Source organism: Neopelma chrysocephalum, unplaced genomic scaffold, assembly GCF_003984885.1.
Source record: "Neopelma chrysocephalum unplaced genomic scaffold, ASM398488v2 Primary Assembly neopelma1_138, whole genome shotgun sequence".
Lineage (NCBI taxonomy): Eukaryota > Metazoa > Chordata > Aves > Passeriformes > Pipridae > Neopelma > Neopelma chrysocephalum.
Genome location: NW_020897800.1, coordinates 230,416 through 252,337, shown reverse-complemented (window position 1 = coordinate 252,337; position 21,922 = coordinate 230,416). Strand labels below are relative to the sequence as shown.

Here is a 21,922-nt window from a genome sequence, read left to right as displayed (position 1 = left end):
TGTGTTAGCTGCTGTACATGATACCTTTGAACCTCAAAGGGGCATTCTTGGGAAAAATCCCAGGATAGAAAATCTTAACTGTCCCACATAATTTCTTGCCTATGTGTCATCTTTTTCCTTTCATTTTGCTCTTGCATATAATATTTTGTTAGTCTTACCACGCCCAAAAAATGAGCGCCCAGCCATGGGATTCTAGAGTAGGCAGTGGTCTTTCAAAGTTATTTTTTGTAGCCTCCTGACAGTAGATGGGACTGAGCTGGCAGCTTACTGGGAAGGGTGTTCAGAGCTGCTTGGTGCACCAGGAAGTAACCACCCAGCCTTTAAGATGTGTGTGGAGTCCAAACTCCTGATGAAATCTGATTATGTTTGCAGGAAATTTTTGTCCTCTCTGTGACAAATGCTACGATGACGATGACTATGAGAGTAAGATGATGCAGTGTGGGAAATGCGACCGCTGGGTCCACTCCAAATGTGAAAACCTTTCTGGTAAGGAAATCCTCATCCCATCAGCACTAAAGAACACAGGGCAGTGATTAGACCAAAGCAATCCAATCCTGGACCTTTCTACTAGAGTGTTACTTTAACACCCTCACTTGTTGTGACCTACCTGAAAAATACCTGTCAAGTGGTGACAGGTAAACCAGTGCTAATACCAATGACATCCTGAAAGCACAGGACTTGTTTCAAAGGCAGTGTCACTCAGTTAGCTGCACAAGGGGCTTTTGTTACCTGAAAAGTGTTTCAGTTAGAAAGTAAGTGCAGGGCAGGGGCTTTTCCCTGTATCCATGTTCAGTGAAGTACTTCAGATGGTTATCTCATCTTGTTTTGTCTGCAGATGAAATGTATGAGATACTGTCCAACTTGCCTGAGAGTGTGGCTTACACCTGCATTAACTGCACAGACCAGCATCCTGCAGAGTGGCGTCTGGCACTGGAAAAGGAGCTGCAGGTTTCCCTGAAGCAGGTTTTAACAGCCCTGTTGAATTCCAGAACTACCAGCCACCTGCTGCGGTATCGACAGGTAAGCTGGAGCTTCTGTCCTCTTAGTGTTAGTCCAGCTTGTAACGTGCCTGGCATTCACTTGAGCTGTGGTATTGCTGTGCTTCTTCTTGCAGAAGTGTCTGCATCATATTTGGAACAACACGTGCTGTGATTTATTTATATTTTTTCTTTTGTTCATTCCTATGGAAGCAAAGAAGTGGGTATCTATGATGCAACTCAGGAAGCTGAAAAAATGTAGGGTAAAGTTCTTCAAGGAATGGAAGTATTTTGCTCTGTGATGGTGAAGGTGCTTTTCTGACAGAAGAACAGGATCTTAGTCTCAAAATATGCATTCAGAAATAAGACTTCTGAACAATGGGTTTGATTCTTATAGCTGATGGCTCTGCCCTGCTGTGCACCTTACAGGTCATAGCAGGAAGCTGCTTAAGAGCTTTTCATTTTTCCTACATTTTGGACAGAAATTCAGAACTCGGGTCCCCTTTCATTCACATTAGCGAGAATCTCTGGGCTAATAAATGTGCTTGGGAGTGTATCATGAGGAGCAGCTACATTTCAATAGTCAACATCCCCCTGTCTCATTGCTGGTGTTCACAGGCAGCAAAACCACCTGATTTAAATCCTGAAACAGAAGAGAGCATCCCATCCAGAAGCTCTCCTGAGGGTCCCGATCCTCCTGTCCTAACAGAAGTCAGTAAACAGGAGGAGCAGCAACCTCTGGATCTGGAAGGAGTGAAAAGAAAAATGGATCAAGGAAGTTACATATCTGTGGTATGTCAGAGTTTTCATGTTCCACTCTATTATGCTATAGACTCTGTGAATTGCTTTATGACCTGTGATGTTTATAACTCAGCAGGCTTAAGCCTTTTGTTCAGGAACACGGAAGCAGGTTATCGTGCTGCTAAAAATAATTCTGGCTGGCACTGGTGTTGGTGTTGGCCCAGAGACAAGTAATTGATGCTGTTGTAGGGCTCTCCATAACCAGCAGTGATACTTGGTTAGACCCCATTTGCTCTTAGTCAGACGTTTAAGTAGATGGAAACAGGACAGATCATCCTTCATGTGGAAATTTTGACTAAAGGCCTGGCCCAAGAGCTCTGCTGCTGTGGGTTAGCTGAAAAGGAAGGAATTCATGGGTGAGGGGGTGACCTATTCAAGGGTCAGTTACAGAAAATGCTAATGTTGAACAAATCAGTTCTCTTTGCAGAGACCAGCCTTTTACTTTTTTTCCCCTACAGAATCTGTAATCTTTGAGGAACACTGTATATTGCAAAGTGCTTGACAAATGCTGATTGTGCCAGATTTTGACCAAATCCTTCTGAGGTAGCTAGTTCAGTGGATGTAATACCGGTCAGAAGTCAGCTCCTTGTAGAAGGAAGAAGTGAACAGTTGTGGGTGTAGCAGCTCTGCCAGCCAGTTTGCAAATGTAGAAGGCTGCTTGATTCTTCACAGCCAAATTCTCTTTCTGCTTTTAAGTCATGCTCTTGTCCAATCTGATAGTCGTCTTGATGCTCACTTGATACCCTAAAAGATTACTGGATGGTGTAGCTGTGCAGAAGACAACCCTGTTAATGTGTTGGGTTTCTTACAGTTGGATTTTAGTGATGACATTGTGAAGATAATTCAAGCAGCCATTAATTCCGATGGCGGGCAGCCGGAGGTGAAGAAAGCCAACAGCATGGTCAAGTCCTTCTTTATTCGGGTGAGATGGGCTACAGTTATTTTGAAATCTGCTTGGTATCCTTGTTGCTGTTGGAGTCCAAAGGGCCATCACATTTGCCCTTGCTTGGGTCTTTCCAGGAATAAAATAATACATTGTCAGAGTTGTTGATGTTAATGAAATGTTACTAGTTGTGCATTTACAGTAGATCTTGGCTGAATGTCTTTGAATTTTTGGGTATGTTGTCTAACTTTTCTAATGGGTTGTTGTTTTCCTTTAGCAAATGGAGCGTGTTTTTCCATGGTTCAGTGTAAAAAAGTCCAGATTTTGGGAGCCAAATAAAGTAACAAGCAAGTAAGTAACTGTTCTATATCCGACTGTGACACCCTGCTGTTTGCCAGCTGTCCAAGCAAAACGTATTGAGAGAGCCTGTTTGTGGGGTTGGGATTTCTGTTTTTCTTTTTTTTTTTCCCTGGGAAGTTACACATTAATCCCATTCCCAAGTTTTGTACACGCTTCCTTGTTCTAAAGCAGAACACTTTTTAGAACTATTTACAACTATTTAGAACTAGGTATTACTGTGTGTTGACTTGTCAGTCCTGTCCTTCCTTCTCTCTCTTCCTTCTCACACCCCCATTTGGGGTGGCTCTCCTGCACCTGTTACCCTCCAAAGAAACAGACACTCACATCACAAACCTTAAAATGTGAGCAGTCACAGCCTTTGTGGGGACCATGTGTAGACTGTAGGTAATTAAATGAGTTGTTAGAGGGGGGGGATGTCAGGTAGGCCCTGGTAGCCAGGGCACAAGGTCCTGTTGTGCAGCCGGGTGTGGCACTGACTCCTTGCTCCCTCTCAGCAGTGGTATGTTGCCAAACGCGGTGCTGCCCCCGTCGCTCGACCATAATTATGCTCAGTGGCAGGAGCGTGAGGAGAACAACCGCACTGAACAGCCCCCTCTGATGAAGAAAATCATTCCAGCTCCAAAACCCAAAGGGCCTGGAGAGCCGGATTCACCAACTCCTCTGCATCCTCCTACACCTCCCATCTCTGGTAAGAAAACCGATGGCAGCACTGCCAATCCCAAACCTGAAGCACTTTGGTCCAAAGCTCCTCATAGGAGGGTGGTATTAGTTCTGAATGCAACTGTCTTGAGACCTCTGTGACCTGAAATCATTCAGAGGCTGTTACATACAAGGTGTTTCTGAGCTAAGCTTGGACACAGGAATACTTTTGCCCCTGAATGAGGGCTATGTGGAGGCTGATGTGTGCTTTGCTTTCCAAGCTGGCTATTGAAAACTCTTTTGCCCTGTTCACTTACTGACAATCTCTCCAGATGAATTTTTGCCTTCCTGAATTTCAAGAATGAACAGTGTTCTCTCTTTTAACTCTAAGGTTCTGACAGAAGCAGAGAGGATAGTCCTGAACTGAACCCACCTCCAGATGTAGAAGACAACAGGCAGTGCGCGTTGTGCCTGAAATACGGTGACGACAGTGCCAATGTGAGTATGTGCCATGTGCCCATTTCCACAGGAGCCCATTTAAGCAGTGCTGTAGGTTTAGTACTGTGGATAGGCGGGATGGGTTTTGTGCATGGTTGTGTCTCATAGAAATTTGAAAAAAAACATTTCCTTCCATTCTTTAGGATGCCGGACGTCTGCTCTATATCGGCCAAAACGAATGGACACATGTGAACTGTGCTTTGTGGTCAGCAGAAGTGTTTGAAGACGATGATGGTTCTCTGAAAAACGTGCACATGGCTGTGATCCGGGGAAAGCAGCTGGTGAGTACAAGCAAAGAACGTTTTGTTAAACTTCACACTGATTTAGAATCACAGAACCAAGACAGGAGCCCAGCTAAAAGATGCCTTGTGTGTGTGTTTGTTCTGCTCTGTCCTTTCTTGCAGTATTTTTTTAACACTATAACAGAACTGAATGAAGGTATTTGAAAAGTTATTTTATCATTGCTCAGTTCAGAAATATTGTGGAGATAAAGTGAAGCTTGCAAATGTGAGAGTTGGATATGGAGCTGAAGCAGGAAAGTCTGAGGCCTGGAGGAACCGGTCCACAAATGCAAAAGTTCTTCTGTGTGAGGGATCCTTCTTCCTCTTACCTCCTCCTCCATGTCTCACTTTTGCATGTGAGTCACTGTAGTGAAATGGAACGACAATGAAGTGGGAGATCAGGCATCAGTCTAAACTTCTGTCTGTGCCAAAAAACAACTGACAACAGTAATGGTGGTCTTGTTTTAGAAGAGATTAAATTTTAACTTTTTTTTTTTGCTTTTGCAGAGATGTGAGTTCTGCCAGAAGTCAGGCGCCACAGTAGGCTGCTGCCTCACTTCCTGTACCAGTAACTATCATTTCATGTGCTCACGAGCCAAGAACTGTGTCTTTCTGGATGATAAGAAAGTTTACTGCCAGAGGCATCGTGACTTGATCAAAGGAGAGGTGAGATTCTTCTGTCCCGGTCTGCCTCACACTCTGAAGGTGGGGTTAGCCTGTAACTATGAGCACTTTTTAGAAGTTCATGTTGAGTGTGTTCCCCACTAGCGAGGGCTGGACTGCAGTGCTCTTTGAAAGATGTCATTGGTACAACTGGCCTGGGGCAGTTTGGCAAGTGGTGCTGTGGGGCAGTTCAAAAGCCAAAAGACCAAACTGAGGATTGAGTAGGACAGGCTGCATAGTGTACATGTGGTGGTTCCTTTAACAAGTAGTTTTGTGGTTTCTTGTTCCAGGTGGTTCCGGAGAATGGGTTTGAAGTTCTTAGGAGAGTTTTTGTGGACTTTGAAGGGATCAGTTTGAGAAGAAAATTTCTTAGTGGCTTGGAACCAGAGAACATCCACATGATGATTGGTATGATCTAGTCTCTGGATACTTGATCTGCCTTTGGTGCTGGAATGTGGTTCACAGAACTGTTCTGTTCCTCTCTTTGCTCAGGTTCAATGACAATAGACTGTTTAGGAATTCTGAATGACCTCTCAGACTGTGAAGATAAGTTGTTTCCCATCGGCTATCAGTGAGTATAAACTGTTTCATGATTTGATGTCTTTCAGTATATTTCATGCCAAACCAGAACTGAAATAACATATGGGAAAATTGACTGTAGCTTTTCTACACTGTTGAGGAATCTCTGATTAAGCTGGGTGTGCAGCATGTTGTGCCAGGAGGCCTTTGGCCCATGTAGTTTTGAGAAACTGAAAATTTGAAACAGGAATGAGGCTTACTCAACTGTTGATTAAATTACTTTATGTTTGAATTATCTTCCAGGTGCTCCAGGGTGTACTGGAGCACAACAGATGCCAGGAAGCGCTGTGTGTATACCTGCAAGATCATGGAGTGCCGGCCTCCAGTCATAGAACCTGACATTAACAGCACTGTAGAGCACGATGATAACAGAACAATTGCCCATAGCCCAGTTTCCCTTACAGGTAATCTTTTAAGGACTTTATAGAAGTATGTTCTCTGTGTGGTTTTGCCACAGTGCATCTCAAACAGATTTGGACTAGAATCCACTTCAGGCTTCCAAATTGTGTTACAGCATCTTAAGACTTTAAGGTCCTGAGTGTACTGCTAACTTTGAAAACTTCAGCTGAAGGAACAGTGCTGCAGGGATGGTTTCTAGTCTACAACTTATAGAATTTTCTAGTGATCTAAAACTTCAAACTGTACTTGAAGTGTCAGTGTTGGTCTGTAATATGGGGGTTCAATACAATGTTGAATAGTCATATTGTGCTGCTTAAGTATTTCCAAATTGTTTTCATGTATCCCAGGGTAAAGCAGTGAAAGATTTTTAACATTTATAGTTGTCATTGTCAACATAGAATCCTAAACTCTATAAATACATAGTGGAATTTGATGTGTAAGCTGAGCATTAATGTATTGCTACAAGTATTTGAAAATGTTCTTATGAGAAGAAACCAGGTATTATCTGATGGCAGATCTTTGTGTTCATCTCACAAACACCCTGATTCTCAAAGTGGAACCCGATAGCAGTATATACTTTATCAGGTCATAGGTTTTAGAGTTCACTGATGGCTTATACTGTTGTTTCTCTTTTGTACGACAACAGAAACTCTACCGAAAGACAGCCAAAATACACCTGAAATTGTAAACCCACCATCACCAGATCGTCCCTTGCATTCTCAGACCTCTAGTTCCTGTTACTATCCAGTGGTCTCAAAGGGCCCCAGGATCAGAGCGCCAAGTTATCCATCCACACAGAGGTCTCCTGGCTCTAGGCCATTGCCCTCTGCAGGTATTTCTAGTGCTGTTGACTTTGATTGAGATTTGTTTTGAAAATATTTTTGTTTAGTTCATGCCTTTTTTTTGGCTTCCTTCAGAATGGGGTGTTACGTTCTGTTTCTAGCGAAAGGAGTGAAATGGCAATAGGCTTGAGGAGAGGAAAGTTCTGACAATATGCAGTAGAAATGGCTTGTTGAGAAATGTACAACTGACACAAACATTCCCCTGGGATAAAGAAGGCAGCATTTGGGCAATATAGTAGTAGTGATCCAGAAGAGCTGTGATAAAAATTAGGGACTTAACATCTCAGTCGGTACTTTTCTAGAGAGAGTCAGAAATTTGGTATTGTAATTCAGTTGCTGTTTCTATATGAATGACTCATGTTTTGTTTCAAACTGATGTTGAAAATTCCCATCTAAAGTTGAGGTACCAAACCCTGAGATGCAAACTTTTCAGCTCCACGTGGGGAATCCTGGTTGACAATATCAGATTTTTAACACTTATCTCAAGTATCATCATTATGTTGGTGTTATTTGGCTGAAAGGTTTTGTTAGGTTTTAATTTCTTGTGTTTTATAGGAAGGAATAGGGTGTGCATTGATTATGAAGGTTTCAGGTTATCTGACAGTCTTTCTTGCCTTCTTTTCTCAGGAAGTCCTACCCCAGTGACCCATGAAATAGTGACAGTAGGAGATCCTTTGCTGTCCTCAGGACTTAAGAGCATTGGTTCTCGGAGGCACAGCACCTCTTCTTTGTCACAGCAGCAATCAAAACTCCGAATGGTTTCCCCTGCACGAGCTGGGAACACTTACTCCAGGCATGGTGTGTCTTCAGTGTCCAGCATGGGGCCCTCTTCAGAACATGAACTGCCTGTCAAAAGTACCGACCGCTTTGTGGGGTCGGTGAACGCGGGTCCTCCCAGCGCTCCAGTTCAAAGTTGCTCTACCAGTTCAGGCTCCCAGAAAACAGCGCCTACAACTGGAAGTAAAACTTACCAGCTGGATGCATCTCCATCTACAGAAGGGAAACATTCCAGCAGTTCAGATTTGATAGCCAAAGGTGCGCCTTCTAAGGGAGAGAAAATGAAAGCGGTGACCTCAAAGGACCCAGATTATTCAGCTCATACTTTTGTCCCTGGAGGAAGCTCCAAAATGTCCACTCAACCAACCAGTTCATCAGGCACAGAAGTGAATGTTAAAATAGGAACCTTTCAAGAGTGTTCAGGATCATTTTCTTCCAAAGAAGCAATAGCCTTTCCACCTTTGCATCAGAGAGGCCCAAGGAAAGACAGAGATCAGCATGTGGAACCTGTACAGCCAGAGAAAACAACTGTGGCTGATGAGACGGATGCAAAGACCTTGAAGTCTGCTGGAGTAAACAGCAGATCTCCTGCAGCAAGTGAGCAAGTAGTTTCTGCCCCCAGAGAGAGGCGTCAGAAGGGCAAAAAGTTAATGAAAGACAATTTTAAAGAGAAACATTCTCTGAAATCTCTTACAGAGTCAAGTCAAGCAGTAGGCAGTGATGAAGGAAACCTGAAATCAGAATTTGGCCATCAGGGCTTGGCAACTGAACAAATTAGCCAGAGGTTATGTAATAATATTCCTGCTGAAAAAGCTGGTGAGAAGTCTCCACCTTCACAAGGGCCATCTAAAGGGTCATCAGTGCAGGTTGAAGCAGCCCCTAAGGAATCGCAGGCACCCAGAAAACGCACCGTTAAAGTCACTCTGACTCCTCTCAAGATGGAAAGTGAAAACCAGTCTAAAAATGCACAGCAGGAAAGTGATGCCGAAACTCAGTCTGCTGGGGCAGACCTGGCTGCTCTGGCTGAGCCCTCCTTGGCTTCAGAAAGCCCAGAAGAGAACCCTGTAGTTCAGGGAAGTCCAAATGAAGCGCCAGCACAGGAATCTCAAAATAACACATATGAAAATTTGCCCATTCAAGATAACAACTTGATGCTCCAGGATGGTGCTAAAGCTCAAGAAGAAGGCTCATACAAGCGGAGGTATCCACGGAGAAGTGCTCGGGCCAGATCCAATATGTTCTTTGGACTGACTCCTCTGTACGGTGTGAGGTCCTATGGAGAGGAAGACATTCCCTTCTACAGTAACTCAACTGGCAAGAAACGAGGGAAGCGTTCTGCAGAAGGACAAGTGGATGGTGCAGATGACTTGAGCACATCAGATGAAGATGACTTATACTACTATAATTTCACAAGGACGGTGGTTTCCTCGAACACGGAGGAGAGGATTGCATCCCATAGTTTATTCAGGGAGGAGGAGCAGTGTGATCTTCCAAAAATCTCACAGCTAGACGGTGTGGATGATGGAACTGAAAGTGATACAAGTGTCACAGCGACAACCAGAAAAGTCAGCCAGGTAACTAAAAGGAGTGGCAAAGAAAATGGGACAGAGAACCTAAAGATGGATAGAACTGAAGAAGCTGGAGAGAAAGTACAAGTCACCAAGAGCTCCACTGTCCACAAAACTGACCCCAAGATTGATAACTGCCACCCTGTGAGCAGGGTTAAAGCGCAGGGTCAGGACTCACTGGAAGTGCAGCTGAGTTCATTGGAAACAGGCCGCAGGACTCACGCAAGCACACCTTCTGACAAGAACTTACTGGACACTTTCAACACAGAACTTCTGAAATCCGACTCTGACAATAACAACAGCGATGACTGTGGGAACATCCTCCCTTCCGACATCATGGACTTTGTACTGAAGAACACACCATCTATGCAGGCGTTGGGAGAAAGTCCAGAGTCCTCATCATCTGAACTCCTGACGCTTGGAGAAGGTTTAGGTCTCGACAGCAACCGTGGCAAGGATATGGGTTTGTTTGAGGTGTTCTCCCAGCAGCTGCCCACTGCTGAGCCTGTGGACAGCAGCGTCTCTTCCTCCATATCAGCAGAGGAGCAGTTTGAATTGCCACTGGAGCTTCCTTCTGATCTCTCTGTTCTGACCACTCGCAGCCCTACGGTGCCCAGCCAAAATCACAACAGGCTCGCTGTCATCTCGGAGTCTTCTCTTTCCTCTTCGGGAGAGAGGTCGATGCTTGCCTTGCCTTCCACAGAGTCTGGGGAAAAGAGAGTGACAGTTACAGAAAAATCTACCTCAGGGGAAGGCGATACAGCTCTCCTGAGTCCAGGGGTAGACCCAAGCCCTGAAGGACACATGACTCCCGATCACTTCATCCAGGGTCACATAGATGCAGAGCATATAGCCAGCCCACCCTGTGGCCCTGTCGAGCAAGGGCACAGCAGCAACCAGGATTTAACAAGAAACAGCGGGACTCCAGGTATCCAGGTGCCAGTATCACCCACTGTTCCCCTCCAGAGCCAGAAGTACGTGCCAAACTCCACAGACAGTCCTGGCCCCTCACAGATCTCCAACGCTGCAGTGCAGACAACACCACCCCACCTCAAGCCTCCCGCAGAAAAACTTCTGGTAGTCAATCAAAACATGCAGCCCCTGTATGTCCTCCAGACTCTACCCAACGGTGTCACCCAAAAGATACAGTTGACACCTTCTGTTAGTTCTGCACAGAGCGTGATGGAGAGCAATGCTTCGGTGCTGGGGCCCATGGGGAGCGGGCTCACACTGACCACAGGATTAAATCCAAGCTTGCCTTCATCTCAGTCGTTATTCCCTCCCACAAGCAAGGGTCTGCTGCCCATGTCCCATCACCAGCATATACATCCCTTCTCCACAGCTGCTCAGACTGGCTTCCCACCCAACATCAGCAATCCTTCGCCAGGTCTTCTGATTGGGGTGCAGCCACCTCCCGATCCTCAGCTCTTAGTGTCTGAAGCTAGTCAGAGGACAGACCTTGGTACCACTGCTTCTACACCAGCTGCTGCCCTGGGCAAGAAACGGCCCATATCTCGTCTGCAGTCACGGAAGAACAAGAAGCTGGCTCCCTCCGGAACCGCTTCTGCTATAGCTCCTCCTGACATGGTCTCCAACATGACCTTAATTAATTTTGCTCCTTCCCAAATTTCCAACCACCCATTGGATTTGGGAACCATTGCAAATTCAACATCCCAAAGAACTGTCCCCAATATTATCAAAAGGTCCAAGTCTGGGGGCATGTATTTTGAGCAAACATCTTTGCTCCTACAAGGTGGGACCACTACTGCAGTCAGCACGGCTCCCAGCGTTATTGGTCCAGATGCTAGTCACCTCCCAGCAGGGCCTGTGTCAGGCCTAACATCGAGTTCCTCAGTGCTGAACGTTGTATCCATGCAGGCCACAGCAGCCCCAACTACTGGTGGGTCAGTTCCTGGTCATGTTCTGGGACAAAGTTCTGTAACATTAACAAGCCCTGGATTATTAGGGGACCTCGGTTCGATAAGCAACCTCCTGATCAAAGCTAGTCAGCAAAGCCTCAGTCTTCAGGAGCAGCACATGACTTTACCGCCAAGTTCTGGGATGTTTTCACAACTGGGAGCATCTCAGACTCCATCTACAGCAGCCATGACAGCTGCATCAAGCATTTGTGTTCTGCCTTCAGCACAGACAATGGGCATGACAGTCGCTCCGTCATCTGCTGACCCAGAAGGCTCATACCAGCTTCAGCCCATGACACAGCTCTTAGCCAGCAAAACTGGGGTTGCTTCCTCCCAGCTGGACCTTAGCACGGCTTCGGCAACAACGCAGTTGTCGAGCTTTCCACAGCTGGTTGATGCTCCAAACAACACCGGACTCGAACAAAGCAAGGCTTCCTCATCAGTGATGCATGCCAGCTCAGCATCTCCGGGAGGCTCCCCATCACCTGGTCAGCAGTCTGCAAGTGGCTCCGTGCTGGGTCCCACAAAAATGAAGCCAAAAATCAAACGCATCCAGCCACTGTTAGACAAAGGGAATGGAAAGAAGCACAAAACTTCTCATGCATGGGCCGGTTCTTCTGAAGTTCATGCTCCTGACAGAGGGGCCATTGCTGTACCCCAGGTCTTGGCTACAGGGTAAGAGGAGAGTTTGGTTTTGCTCATCCCTGAGGTTTTTTAACAATACGAGAAAGAATCTCACACTAGTTTCTCCAGCAAATTCTTCAAGTCAAGGCAAATTGTGAAGTGCAAGCTTTGATTCTGATGTGGTGCTGGAAGTGTGATCTGGTTCCTCATATCACTGGAGCAGCTGTTACTACTTGTGTAGTTCTGCAGAACTGGTGGATCTGTTCCTGCTTTCCAGTCTTGTTTAGAGCACACATGGCTTGGCAGGTATTTTGAATGTTCCCAAACCTTTTTCTTCCAGGACTCCTGCTATGAAGGCAGATGCGCAGGATGCAGCAAGCATAGATCAGCCATCGCAGAAGCCATGTGGGCAGTCTGCAGGGTAAGGGATGAACAGACCTTTCCATGGGATTCTGCTCACTTGAGCTGAAGGACATTTGTACAGAGAATGTGGGAAGTCTGGCTTTCCTAGTTGGAATGTCTGAGGAGCTTTCAGTGGGGAGCACACTGTCATGTTTAGTTGCAATATGGAACCATTTTGCATTAAGCTGTGGGTAACTCTGGGAAACTCAGTGCTTGCTGAGGAGACGCTCGTGCAGCGGTGCCTGATGGTGTGTTAGCACACACCCTATTCCTGAGTGGGGCTGACACAGAGCAGATCACAGGCTCTGTGAAATTAGGCTGCTGCCCACAAACCAATGGAGGCTGCAAACAGAAATGCTACTGAGTAGAATCTTTTTGTTTGTTCATTTCCAATTGAACTGGTGTCAGAATATTCGATCTGGAAGAAGGTTCTTCCTGTCTAGTTCTCAAGATTTCATAGAGTACTGCTCAGGATTGGTGAGGAAATGAGGCTGGTTGTTGACTATTTTTCTCCATGTTCTCTTCCTTCCCTCCCAAGGCAAATGGCAGTGCTCCCAGAGTCTCAATCAACACAGAACTCAGTAAATGAGCAAGAAAATGCAGGTACATCACTTCTTCAAAAACACTGAGTCTTGGGGTTCTCCAGGACCAGGAAAGAGGTGTTTGAAGTTTTGATTTTTGTGTGTCTCGTTCTCTCAAGGAAAGGCTCAGAGATATAACTCGTGTTATTCTTGCTGTGAAGGGGAGGAAAGGTTTGTTTGCTATTAATAGGTCTTGGACAAATAGTTTTGTCTCTATTTTTAGTTTGTGAGAATTTCAGCATTTGAGATTTCACACTCTTATTTCAACACTAGAATTTTTTCTTGACTGGATGTACTGGTAAAAAGGCAAGTCAGTAAAGGCATTTTCAGTTGTGGAACAACAGGTGGAAAAAGCATCATTATTCCCAGTTCCCATCTTCATGCTGGCTCCTGTCTTTTCTAGGCTCAAAAGCTCTCGAGGAAGAAGAGAGCACTTTCAGCTCCCCTCTTATGTTTTGGCTTCAGCAAGAACAAAAGAGGAAAGAGTGTCTTGGTGAGAAGAAACCAAAAAAAGGTTTGGTTTTTGAGATCTCTAGTGATGATGGTTTTCAGATCTGCGCAGAAAGCATTGAAGGTGAGAACCATGCAGTGTTGGTTGTACTGATTTTAGCTGTCCTTACTAGAAGTAAAACTGTGACTTTTGGGGGCCTCCTATTTGCTTTTTTATAGATTAAAAAAAGAGAAATCTCTTGGTTTACAGCCCTAGAACAAGCTTTGTTCCTGACCATGTCTGGATTCTATTTGTTTTTCTTTTTTTTTGATAGAATATATTCAGTGAAATATATGTTGCTATCTCATTTTGTTTTATCAATTGACCAATGGTGTTCAACCTTAGTTTGTCAAGAAATAGGCAGTGTGGATCACACAATGGAGTATTGGGTATCCAGACTTTTCCTCCAGACCAGTTGTAGCATACCCTGCCTTCCCTTTATGCCAAAGGGAATTTTGGAGAGGATGGAAGCAATTAAGATCCGAGGGTCTTAATTCATGCCCTGTGGAAGGTTGAAAACTTCATATTCTCCAATTAGTTTATTTAAATATGAGCACCCCAGTGCTCGAATACTCGGTCACTGTTTGTCATCTGTTTGTGTGCTGCAGATGCCTGGAAGTCACTGACTGACAAGGTCCAGGAGGCCCGTTCCAATGCCCGCCTGAAGCAGCTGTCCTTTGCAGGTAACACCCTGCCCAGACAAACAGCATCTTGAGGTCTTGAGAGTGAGCATCTTGAGGTCTTAAGAGTTTCAATTCAGCTGCCACCTGATTTATGGAGGATAATTTCTTCCCAGGAAACTCTAACGTGGAATGCAGTAGCTAATGCAGTGCTGCTGTGACAGCTGTGTAGTGCCCCTGCTGCCTGTGACAAGCTGCTGTATCTTCCTGCTCCAAGTCTGCACTGACAGTGTTTGTTGTCTCTATTTCTTATTCCAGGTGTGAATGGTTTGAGGATGCTGGGGATTATCCATGATACTGTTGTGTTCCTGATTGAGCAACTGTACGGAGCAAAGCACTGCCACAACTACAAGTTCAGATTTCACAAGCCAGAGGAGGCCAATGAACCTCCTCTGAACCCACATGGCTCTGCTCGGGCCGAAGTCCACCTGAGGCAAGTGTGAGTTTTGTTGACGTTGGGGTTAATGGCCCATTGGCTCAATAACTAATGCCATGGCAGGGCAGGAGCAACAAAGCTCCACAGCTCTAAAGCTCTTGGTTAAATGTTACCAGCTGGCACATGGAAATCAATTATTTGGCATCTTTGCAGTCTGCACATTTTCCTGTGCCACTTTGTGGCCTGTTGCTTGGTTTAGCAATGCTTTCCTGGCTGGGGCTGTTCGTGGGGGTTCTCAGAACCTGCTATGCCTTACCCTGATGCACAGGGGCTTTGAAAGAGGACAGAGTGGGGAAGGTGTGAGACAGCAAACATGTCAGATTGTTGTGGCAGCCACGTGTTTATTTTCAGTCAGTATAACAAACTCCCTTTGGTCTCTTTAAATTGCAGGAAATCTGCATTTGATATGTTTAATTTCTTGGCTTCTAAACACCGACAGCCACCAGAATACAACCCAAATGATGAGGAAGAGGAAGAAGTGCAGCTGAAATCGGCCCGGTATGCAGCAGGGTTTAAAGGTTCAAAGGGGAAAATAATGCTGTGGTGTTAAAGTGAGCAGATGGGGCTTAGTTATGTGTTGTGTGCTTTGATGGGTGTTTAAACCTTGAAAGCTGCCAAGAACTACCAGACATAGAGGTGACTCCTTCAATAGCAAGAGAGGTGACAGCTGAAGGTGACCATCAGACCCTCTGCCTTTGAAAGTTTCTTTTCCTTGTAAAACAACGTGATGAGAATTTGGGGAGGAAATTATCTTTTACATATATATGAAAACATAGCATTTATTTTGATTGTATTCTCTGTGGGCTGCAGTGTCACAGAGTCTGAATTAATCCATCTCGGAAAGTGCCTCAGATAATATGTGGTTGTCACTTAGCAACGCCTCTTTGTTCTAGGAGGGCAACCAGTATGGATCTGCCAATGCCCATGCGCTTCCGGCACTTGAAGAAGACCTCCAAGGAGGCAGTTGGTGTCTACAGGTACGGTTTTGCTTTGGTACTGCTGCCTCTGGGTTAGGAGACAGTGGAAACTGAAAACTTCCTGCAAAGCCAGACTGCAAAATGCAGGGAAAAAAGCAGACTTGGGCTTTTTACCTCCTCCTTCTCCCTGCCCAAGTTATGTATTTAAGAAGTAATCCTCAGGACAAACCACTTGCTCCATGCTGGCTTACTTTGGCAATAGCTGAGGTGTGTGCTCAGATGTGGGCAGAGAGACCTGGTGTTGTTCTTGTTAGTGTTCTGTTAGAGAAGGGTAACAGTGCCACAGTGATCCTTGTCACGAATAACTCGTTTTCTGCAGCCTTTGCAATCTGATGTTCCTGAACTTTGCTTGTCTCATTTGAAATACTCGCTTTTCTTGTTGCATTTTAGGTCTCCCATCCATGGCCGGGGTCTGTTCTGCAAAAGGAACATCGATGCAGGTGAGATGGTGATCGAATATTCAGGCAATGTCATTCGCTCCATCCTCACTGACAAACGAGAGAAATACTACGACAGTAAGGTGAGTTTTGGGCTTTTGTAGACGTTCTTAAAGAATTTGGGAGAACTAGAAAGTGGCTGTGAAGGTAGGACAGGCCTATATGAAAATTGTGTTTGGAACATCACAGATTGGGTTTACAGACTGCCTGGGATATTTCCATTCTTGCTGGAGCTTTAGAGGCACTTCTGATTCTCTCCTGTGGGCTGGGTGGGGTCTCGGGCCAGTCTCAGTGAGTGTGGGAATGAAATGATTCAGGTGGGAGCCCACGAGGCCCAGTGGAGAGAGGCTGCAGACACACACACAGGCTCAGCTTCGGAGCCGGGCTGTCTGCTGGGGTGGCTGTGCCTGCCCTGCCCGCGCTGACCCTTCTCTGTCCTCCCTGTGCAGGGCATCGGGTGCTACATGTTCCGCATTGACGACTCCGAAGTGGTGGATGCCACCATGCACGGCAACGCGGCCCGCTTCATCAACCACTCCTGTGAGCCCAACTGCTACTCCCGGGTCATCAACATCGATGGCCAGAAACACATTGTCATCTTCGCCATGCGCAAAATCTACCGAGGGGAAGAGCTCACCTACGACTACAAGTTCCCCATTGAAGACGCCAGCAACAAACTGCCCTGTAACTGCGGCGCCAAGAAGTGCAGGAAGTTTTTAAACTAGAACTTCCGTCAGCTGCAAGTGAGCCCTGGAGGGCCTGGGGCGAACCAAAGCTTTGAGTGAGCCCCTCCCCGGCTGCTTGGACGGGATGGAGAGGCTTGGAAGCAGGAGTGAAGATGGGCTGGGCTCAGGGACCTGACTGGCGGCTGTGTTTGTCCGAGTCCACATCTTCATGTCTCGCATGTGCACACTCACCCTTGTGAGAGACACGGGGCGGCTGGAGAAGATCCTCAGCGTGGTTATGTTTTTGCTATTCTCATTTCCCCCTGCCCCCATATTTGTTTCTCAGCATGGGGCTGATGAGTGGGAGAGGGGAGGGGAGGTCAGCCCAGGCGCAGGGCAGCGGCCGTGGGTCCTGTCCCTTTTTATGTCCTGGCTCAGAGCTCTCCTCTGAGGGCTGAGTCAGCAGTTGGGTAGCACAGAGTTTGAGTGAGCTTTTCTCCTGGGAAGAGGGGCTATGTCTTGCCAACAGTTCTCCCCCCGGGGACTGCATGTCTGCAAAACACTATCTGTGAGCAGGAGGCTGCCCTGCCTGCGCAGGGCTCTGCGGCGTGGCGGGCTGGCTCAGCTGCCTTCACAAGGAGAGCAGAACAGAGCAGCCCCCAACTAGACAGAAGGGAGTTTGGCTGGCACCTTGCTCTGAAATCCCTGCCTAAGAGCAGGGGAACTCCTGGCATTCTTTGGCAGAGAGGGCTCGTGCCAACAGTTGGGGTGCTGTAAATCTTTGCCAGCAAAGGCTCCCACTTCAGCACTGCCCTCCCTGGTTGTGTGAGAGGGAAGTGCTTCTCTCCGGATCTTGTCTCCAGCAGCTGGCATCCTCTGCTCAGCAAGCTCCTGGCATTGCCAGCCAGCAGTGTCTTGGCCACTGTGGAGCTGGTCCAAGGGATTGGACAGAAGTCTTTAAGGAGAGAGGGGCGGTGCAAGGTGGCCCTGGACTCGGCCGCACACCGCTGTAGGGCAGGAGCTAGGAAGGAATGGTGCGGGGGCACCCGCTCTGCTCTGCCATGCCACGCTGTCCCAGGGCCAGGGGGGCAGGCAGAGGAGTGACCCTGGGCACGTGCCTGTCATGGTTCGTTGTCTGGGTATAGTCACGTGTTCCACGAAAGGCACGGGAAGGGCACCAAAATGGAGCCAAAGTTCTCTGCAAAGACAAGGCCAAGCACCAGCCAGCCTTGTCTGCACAGCATCCCAAAACCCATAGGAAACGTGAGGTGGTGGCTCAGGAACCAAGCGGGGTCTGGGTGAGTTTAGGGACACCACCATCCTGGTTGGAGCGGCGCGAGTCCTCCTGCCCACAGGGTCTGCCCTGCGCCTCAGAGCAAAACCTGAGAGAGAAGTGAGAGCCCCTGACAGCGACGACATTGGATTCTGCTCTGTTCTGTTTACAGTTTAGTATTTAAGGTTTTATAAATGTAAATATATTTTGTATATTTTTCTATGAGAAGCACTTCATAGGGGAAAGCACTTATGACGAGGCTTTTTAAACAGTGGTATTATCCTAATTTAAGAGAATCTCTTTTTAATGATTTTTTTATTTTCATAGGACGGTTCTAGGAAATACCTGGCTGGACACAGTCTGAGCCTTTCTCCAGAGGGGGGGTTGCTTTAGTTTTGTTTTCTACTCTTGTTCTGCCTTTTTGACTTCAGTAACTGTCTCCAGGAGGGTTGGCTGGACCTTAAACTGTACTTGCCTGTAAGGATGGGGGCAGGAGGGAGAGCTGCCCAGCATGGGAGGAGTTTGGCTCTGTGGGAGGACAGTCTGTGCCCCGGGCAGGAGGTGTGACTCCGCCTTGCTGTGCACTAGCCGAGGGTTTAAAAAAAAAAAGCGAGACCGAATGAGAGACCTGACCCTCGATGCCTCTTTTCTGGGACGAAAGAGGCCGGTCTGGGGCACGCGCCTCCTCCTTCAGTCTCTCCCTCAAAGGCAGATGGGTTTTTCCGCGGAGAGGGGAAAGCAGGGAGTGCTCTCGCTTTCCTGAGCTGTCCCTGTGGGGTTGGTCGGCGGCCGTTCCAGGAGCCGGTGGGTCCGAGGGCTGCTCTGAACCGGCACCAGCAGCTGGCGGGGAAGGGACCAGGAACAGCTGCTGACTCCCCAGGTCTCTCAGAGGGGCACCCCGAATCTGCACCTCTCGGGTCTTGAGAATTCTTCCTCTGCCCTGAGAAGGATAAAACAGCGCTTGGAGGGTCGTGACCTGCCGGTTTCCTTTCGTTATTGCACTGTGTGAGGATAATTTGGTGGTAACTGTTGAAAGCAAAGTCACATTGACGCTGCATTTGTTACTGAGATGATTTGATGCACTGACAGTTTGGGAACGCACATACCTTGAGGAGCCCGGAGAGTGCCCGCCCTGGGGATCTGGGCCCCGTGGCCCCGGGCACGGCTGCTCTCGGCCCTTTTCCTTCCCTGTTTCTGACGCAGGGTGAGGGCTCAGCCCTCCTTGTGGCGAAGCCCATGAATTTATCCCAGAGCTCAGCTCCGCCGCGCTGCTGCCGCCTCCCGATGTCCTGGCTGCGGGAGGAGGCTCCGCTGGGAAGCGCTGCCCAGAGCCACCCCACATGGGGAGAGGTGGGAAGGAGGGTCGGGGGGAGCCCCCCGAGATCCAAGTGCCAGGCATCCTCCTCCCGCCGGGACCAGCCGAGCCGGCGGGCTGCCCGCTTTGCTGCTATTCCCGTCGCGGCTGCCTTGGCGGGAGCTGCTGTGGCCAGTGAAACTGTCTGTACCCCCGGGGAGCTGTGCCCGGGCCCGTGGGCGAGCGGCAGCAGGGCCGGGGCAGCCGTGGCCGTGGGGGCTCAGCCTGCCCGCCCTCGCCCCAGCCGGTCGGGAGCACCCAGCTCCCCATGTATGAATGTATATTTTATAAGGACTGACACAGATCATGGTATCTGAAAATACTAAAAAAGGAACCTTAGGGCGTTTATTTTTCTTTGTACAAAGCGACATGGTTTTTTTTTTAAAGGAGAAGCGGGTCATTGCAAAGGGCTGGGTATCTTTTCTTTCTGGTTTTCTTTCATTTCAAAGCAATACCAGGTTCTTCAGCAGGACGGTCTGTGCAGAATCATGCCATTCACCCATACACTGGTCCACTCTCAACACTCGCAAGTTTTTTTTATAACTATAAATACAGTATATATAGGAACTAATATAGTAATGCACCGTGTAATGAAGCCTAGTTCAGTATCGGTCCATGGCTTTTAATTCTCTTAACACTATAGATAAGGATTGTGTTACAGTTGCTCACGGCGCTGGGAAAGCCTTGCTGCGCGTTCCCGCTGGCAGCCAGGGCAGGGAGCCGGGAGCGGGTGGCTCGGCCTTTCCTGGCCCTTCTTGTTACAGTCAGTACTTGTACAACTTGGTTTCTTCCTTTCCTTCCTCTCGTTTTGGTTATGAATGTTGGGGTACCACCTGCATATAGGGAAAAATGTGCTCTGTGCTTTCCTGGTATCTTTTTAACGAGGTACAGTAGCTTTGTCTATCAGCCGAGAACTATACTTGTGGTGTTTCTTTTATTGAACTTACAGTCTCTTTAGTAACTACAGGTAGGTGAATAATTGTTTAAAAAAAAAAAAAAAGCTCTGCAAAGGCAAGGTTATGTTCTAGAAATACATTTCTTGACAACTTATCATGTATAACAAAACGTTTTTTTTTCTTGTGTTCTTCCAAGCTTCTGGTTGTTTTTGTTTTTTTTTAAAAAAAAAAAAAGAGGAAACGTGTCTAAAGTACATCAGTGTTAACTCCCTGCCACAGGGAAGAAGGAAATACTTTAATAGTTTAAAAAATGCTGAAAGCTCTGCAAAAGACTGAATGTAAAAATAAAAAGTGTACATAGTTGTAAAAATACAAAAAAACAAAGGAGTTTTTAAACATGTTTATTTTCTATGCACTTTTTTTTATTTAAGTGATAGTTTAATTAATAAACATGTCAAGTTTATTGCTGCAGAGGGCTGCTCTCCATTTCTTCTTGAGGATTGAGAAGCTGCTTCTCCTCCAGGAAATTTGCTGGGGACAGGAGCCCCTGGCCAGCACCGAGGGCTGCACGGGGTGTTTGGTGAGGAGCCCTCAGCTCCAGTGCATGTGGGGGGCACTGGCCGGGTGGTGGGGCCTCACGCCCGGGCTGCGATAGGATGGGGCAGGGTGAGGTGGGGCTGCCAGTGTGAACATTAACCAACCCACAGCCTGCCCCTGGAGCCCCGTCACAGGCCTCAGTGGCACAGAGGGCACCATGGCCACGGCGAACGACAGGGCTGTCCTGCAGACCATCTTTAACCCCAGCACCCCTTTTGGGGACATCCCAGGGTTGGATGAGGAGGAGGAGGAGGACGTCGATTTGGAAGGTGAGGTGACACTGCGCTGGGTTCTCACTGGAATGGGTGGTGGGGTCCCCATGGGGTGAGCCAGCAGTCAGGGAAGGGAGGCTCTGCAGGCTGGGAGCAGCTCCTGCCTGAGGCTGGACCTCACCACCCTCTCCTGTGCCTGTTCCCTCCCTGGACTGGAGGTGTAGGGTGGCACTAAGGTTTGCAGCCCACGGGGTGTCCTGGTGCCACCACTTCCTAGCCAAGGGCTCCTGTTTGCACTGCCACAGTGGAAGCTTTTCCATTGGAGTTGCTGGAGCAGGTCCGGGACCTGGAGCTGCAGGGCGTTTCTGCGGCTGAGTCGGGAGATGTGAGCACGGCCCTGGAGCGGTTCAGCGAAGCCATTCGCCTGCTGCCTGAGCGTGCCTCGGGCTACAACAACCGGGCCCAGGCCCTGCGCCTGCGGGGGGACGTGGCAGGTGAGCAGCACAGGAGCGGGTGGTCCCCTGGTATCCCAATACCCCACCGACGCCTCTCTCCCCCTCACCAGGTGCCCTCCAGGACCTGGACACCGCCATCCGCCTGAGCCGTGGGCGCGGCCGAGCCGCCTGCCAGAGCTTCGTGCAGCGTGGCCTCATCCACCGGCTGCAGGCGCGGGACGAAGACGCTCGGCGGGATTTCGAGTGCGCGGCGCGCCTGGGCAGCGCCTTTGCCCGGCGGCAGCTGGTGCTGCTGAACCCCTACTCGGCGCTCTGCAACCAAATGCTCTGCGAGATGCTGGGGCGGCTGCGCAACCCCAATGGCACAGGGAGCGAGTGAGTGGGCTGGGTAGAGTCACGTTCCCGAGGTGGCCTATAGGCAGGCACGTCCTGGCTGCTGGAGAAGGTCTATCTCTGGTGTCAGAGATCCTGTTCCTCCTTCTGGCTGGTAGCCGGGGACGGGAAGTACCGAAGCGCCTTGCTGTTTGTGTCTTGCTCTGCTCCACTCCCAATAAACCTCCTCCTGTCCCTGGCACTTGGGCTCCGCTTGCAGCGTTGCGGGCGTTGTGCCGCGATTCCCGAGCGCGCACAGCCCGGTTAGATGGGGGCCCTGGTGGC

At 48.2% G+C, this 21,922-nt stretch overlaps 2 protein-coding genes across 2 annotated transcripts in view; both read left to right on the top strand.

Moving 5' to 3' along the window:
* The window catches only part of KMT2A (lysine methyltransferase 2A), a 28,195-nt gene extending 11,657 nt beyond the window's left edge, over positions 1 to 16,538 (top strand). The window contains exons 12-34 of the mRNA XM_027699618.1: positions 373 to 486; positions 836 to 1,020; positions 1,596 to 1,769; positions 2,590 to 2,700; positions 2,939 to 3,012; positions 3,519 to 3,709; positions 4,052 to 4,158; positions 4,302 to 4,439; positions 4,947 to 5,105; positions 5,393 to 5,510; positions 5,595 to 5,673; positions 5,925 to 6,085; positions 6,727 to 6,912; positions 7,550 to 11,861; positions 12,151 to 12,231; positions 12,751 to 12,815; positions 13,197 to 13,367; positions 13,892 to 13,966; positions 14,222 to 14,396; positions 14,790 to 14,897; positions 15,293 to 15,376; positions 15,767 to 15,896; positions 16,263 to 16,538. Of these exons, the coding sequence (XP_027555419.1) occupies positions 373 to 486; positions 836 to 1,020; positions 1,596 to 1,769; positions 2,590 to 2,700; positions 2,939 to 3,012; positions 3,519 to 3,709; positions 4,052 to 4,158; positions 4,302 to 4,439; positions 4,947 to 5,105; positions 5,393 to 5,510; positions 5,595 to 5,673; positions 5,925 to 6,085; positions 6,727 to 6,912; positions 7,550 to 11,861; positions 12,151 to 12,231; positions 12,751 to 12,815; positions 13,197 to 13,367; positions 13,892 to 13,966; positions 14,222 to 14,396; positions 14,790 to 14,897; positions 15,293 to 15,376; positions 15,767 to 15,896; positions 16,263 to 16,538 (7,274 nt within the window). The remainder of the gene's footprint in view (positions 1 to 372; positions 487 to 835; positions 1,021 to 1,595; positions 1,770 to 2,589; positions 2,701 to 2,938; positions 3,013 to 3,518; positions 3,710 to 4,051; positions 4,159 to 4,301; positions 4,440 to 4,946; positions 5,106 to 5,392; positions 5,511 to 5,594; positions 5,674 to 5,924; positions 6,086 to 6,726; positions 6,913 to 7,549; positions 11,862 to 12,150; positions 12,232 to 12,750; positions 12,816 to 13,196; positions 13,368 to 13,891; positions 13,967 to 14,221; positions 14,397 to 14,789; positions 14,898 to 15,292; positions 15,377 to 15,766; positions 15,897 to 16,262) is intronic.
* Positions 16,539 to 20,695: 4,157 nt separating this feature from the next.
* TTC36 (tetratricopeptide repeat domain 36) lies at positions 20,696 to 21,839 on the top strand. Its single transcript, XM_027699646.1, has 3 exons — positions 20,696 to 20,867; positions 21,116 to 21,304; positions 21,376 to 21,839. Exons 1-3 carry the CDS (start codon positions 20,756 to 20,758, stop codon positions 21,642 to 21,644), a joined length of 570 nt encoding a protein of 189 aa, XP_027555447.1. The 5' UTR covers positions 20,696 to 20,755; the 3' UTR covers positions 21,645 to 21,839.
* The last annotated feature ends 83 nt before the right edge of the window (positions 21,840 to 21,922 follow it).

What these genes read in the sequence shown, in the direction of transcription:
- TTC36 (XM_027699646.1), top strand. Translation starts at nt 20,756, where the DNA reads ATGGCCACGGCGAACGACAGGGCTGTCCTGCAGACCATCTTTAACCCC. An exon ending in GGAGGACGTCGATTTGGAAG is followed by an intron (nt 20,868 to 21,115) that starts GTGAGGTGACAC and finishes GCACTGCCACAG; the next exon opens with TGGAAGCTTTTCCATTGGAG. An exon ending in CCTGCGGGGGGACGTGGCAG is followed by an intron (nt 21,305 to 21,375) that starts GTGAGCAGCACA and finishes CCCCCTCACCAG; the next exon opens with GTGCCCTCCAGGACCTGGAC.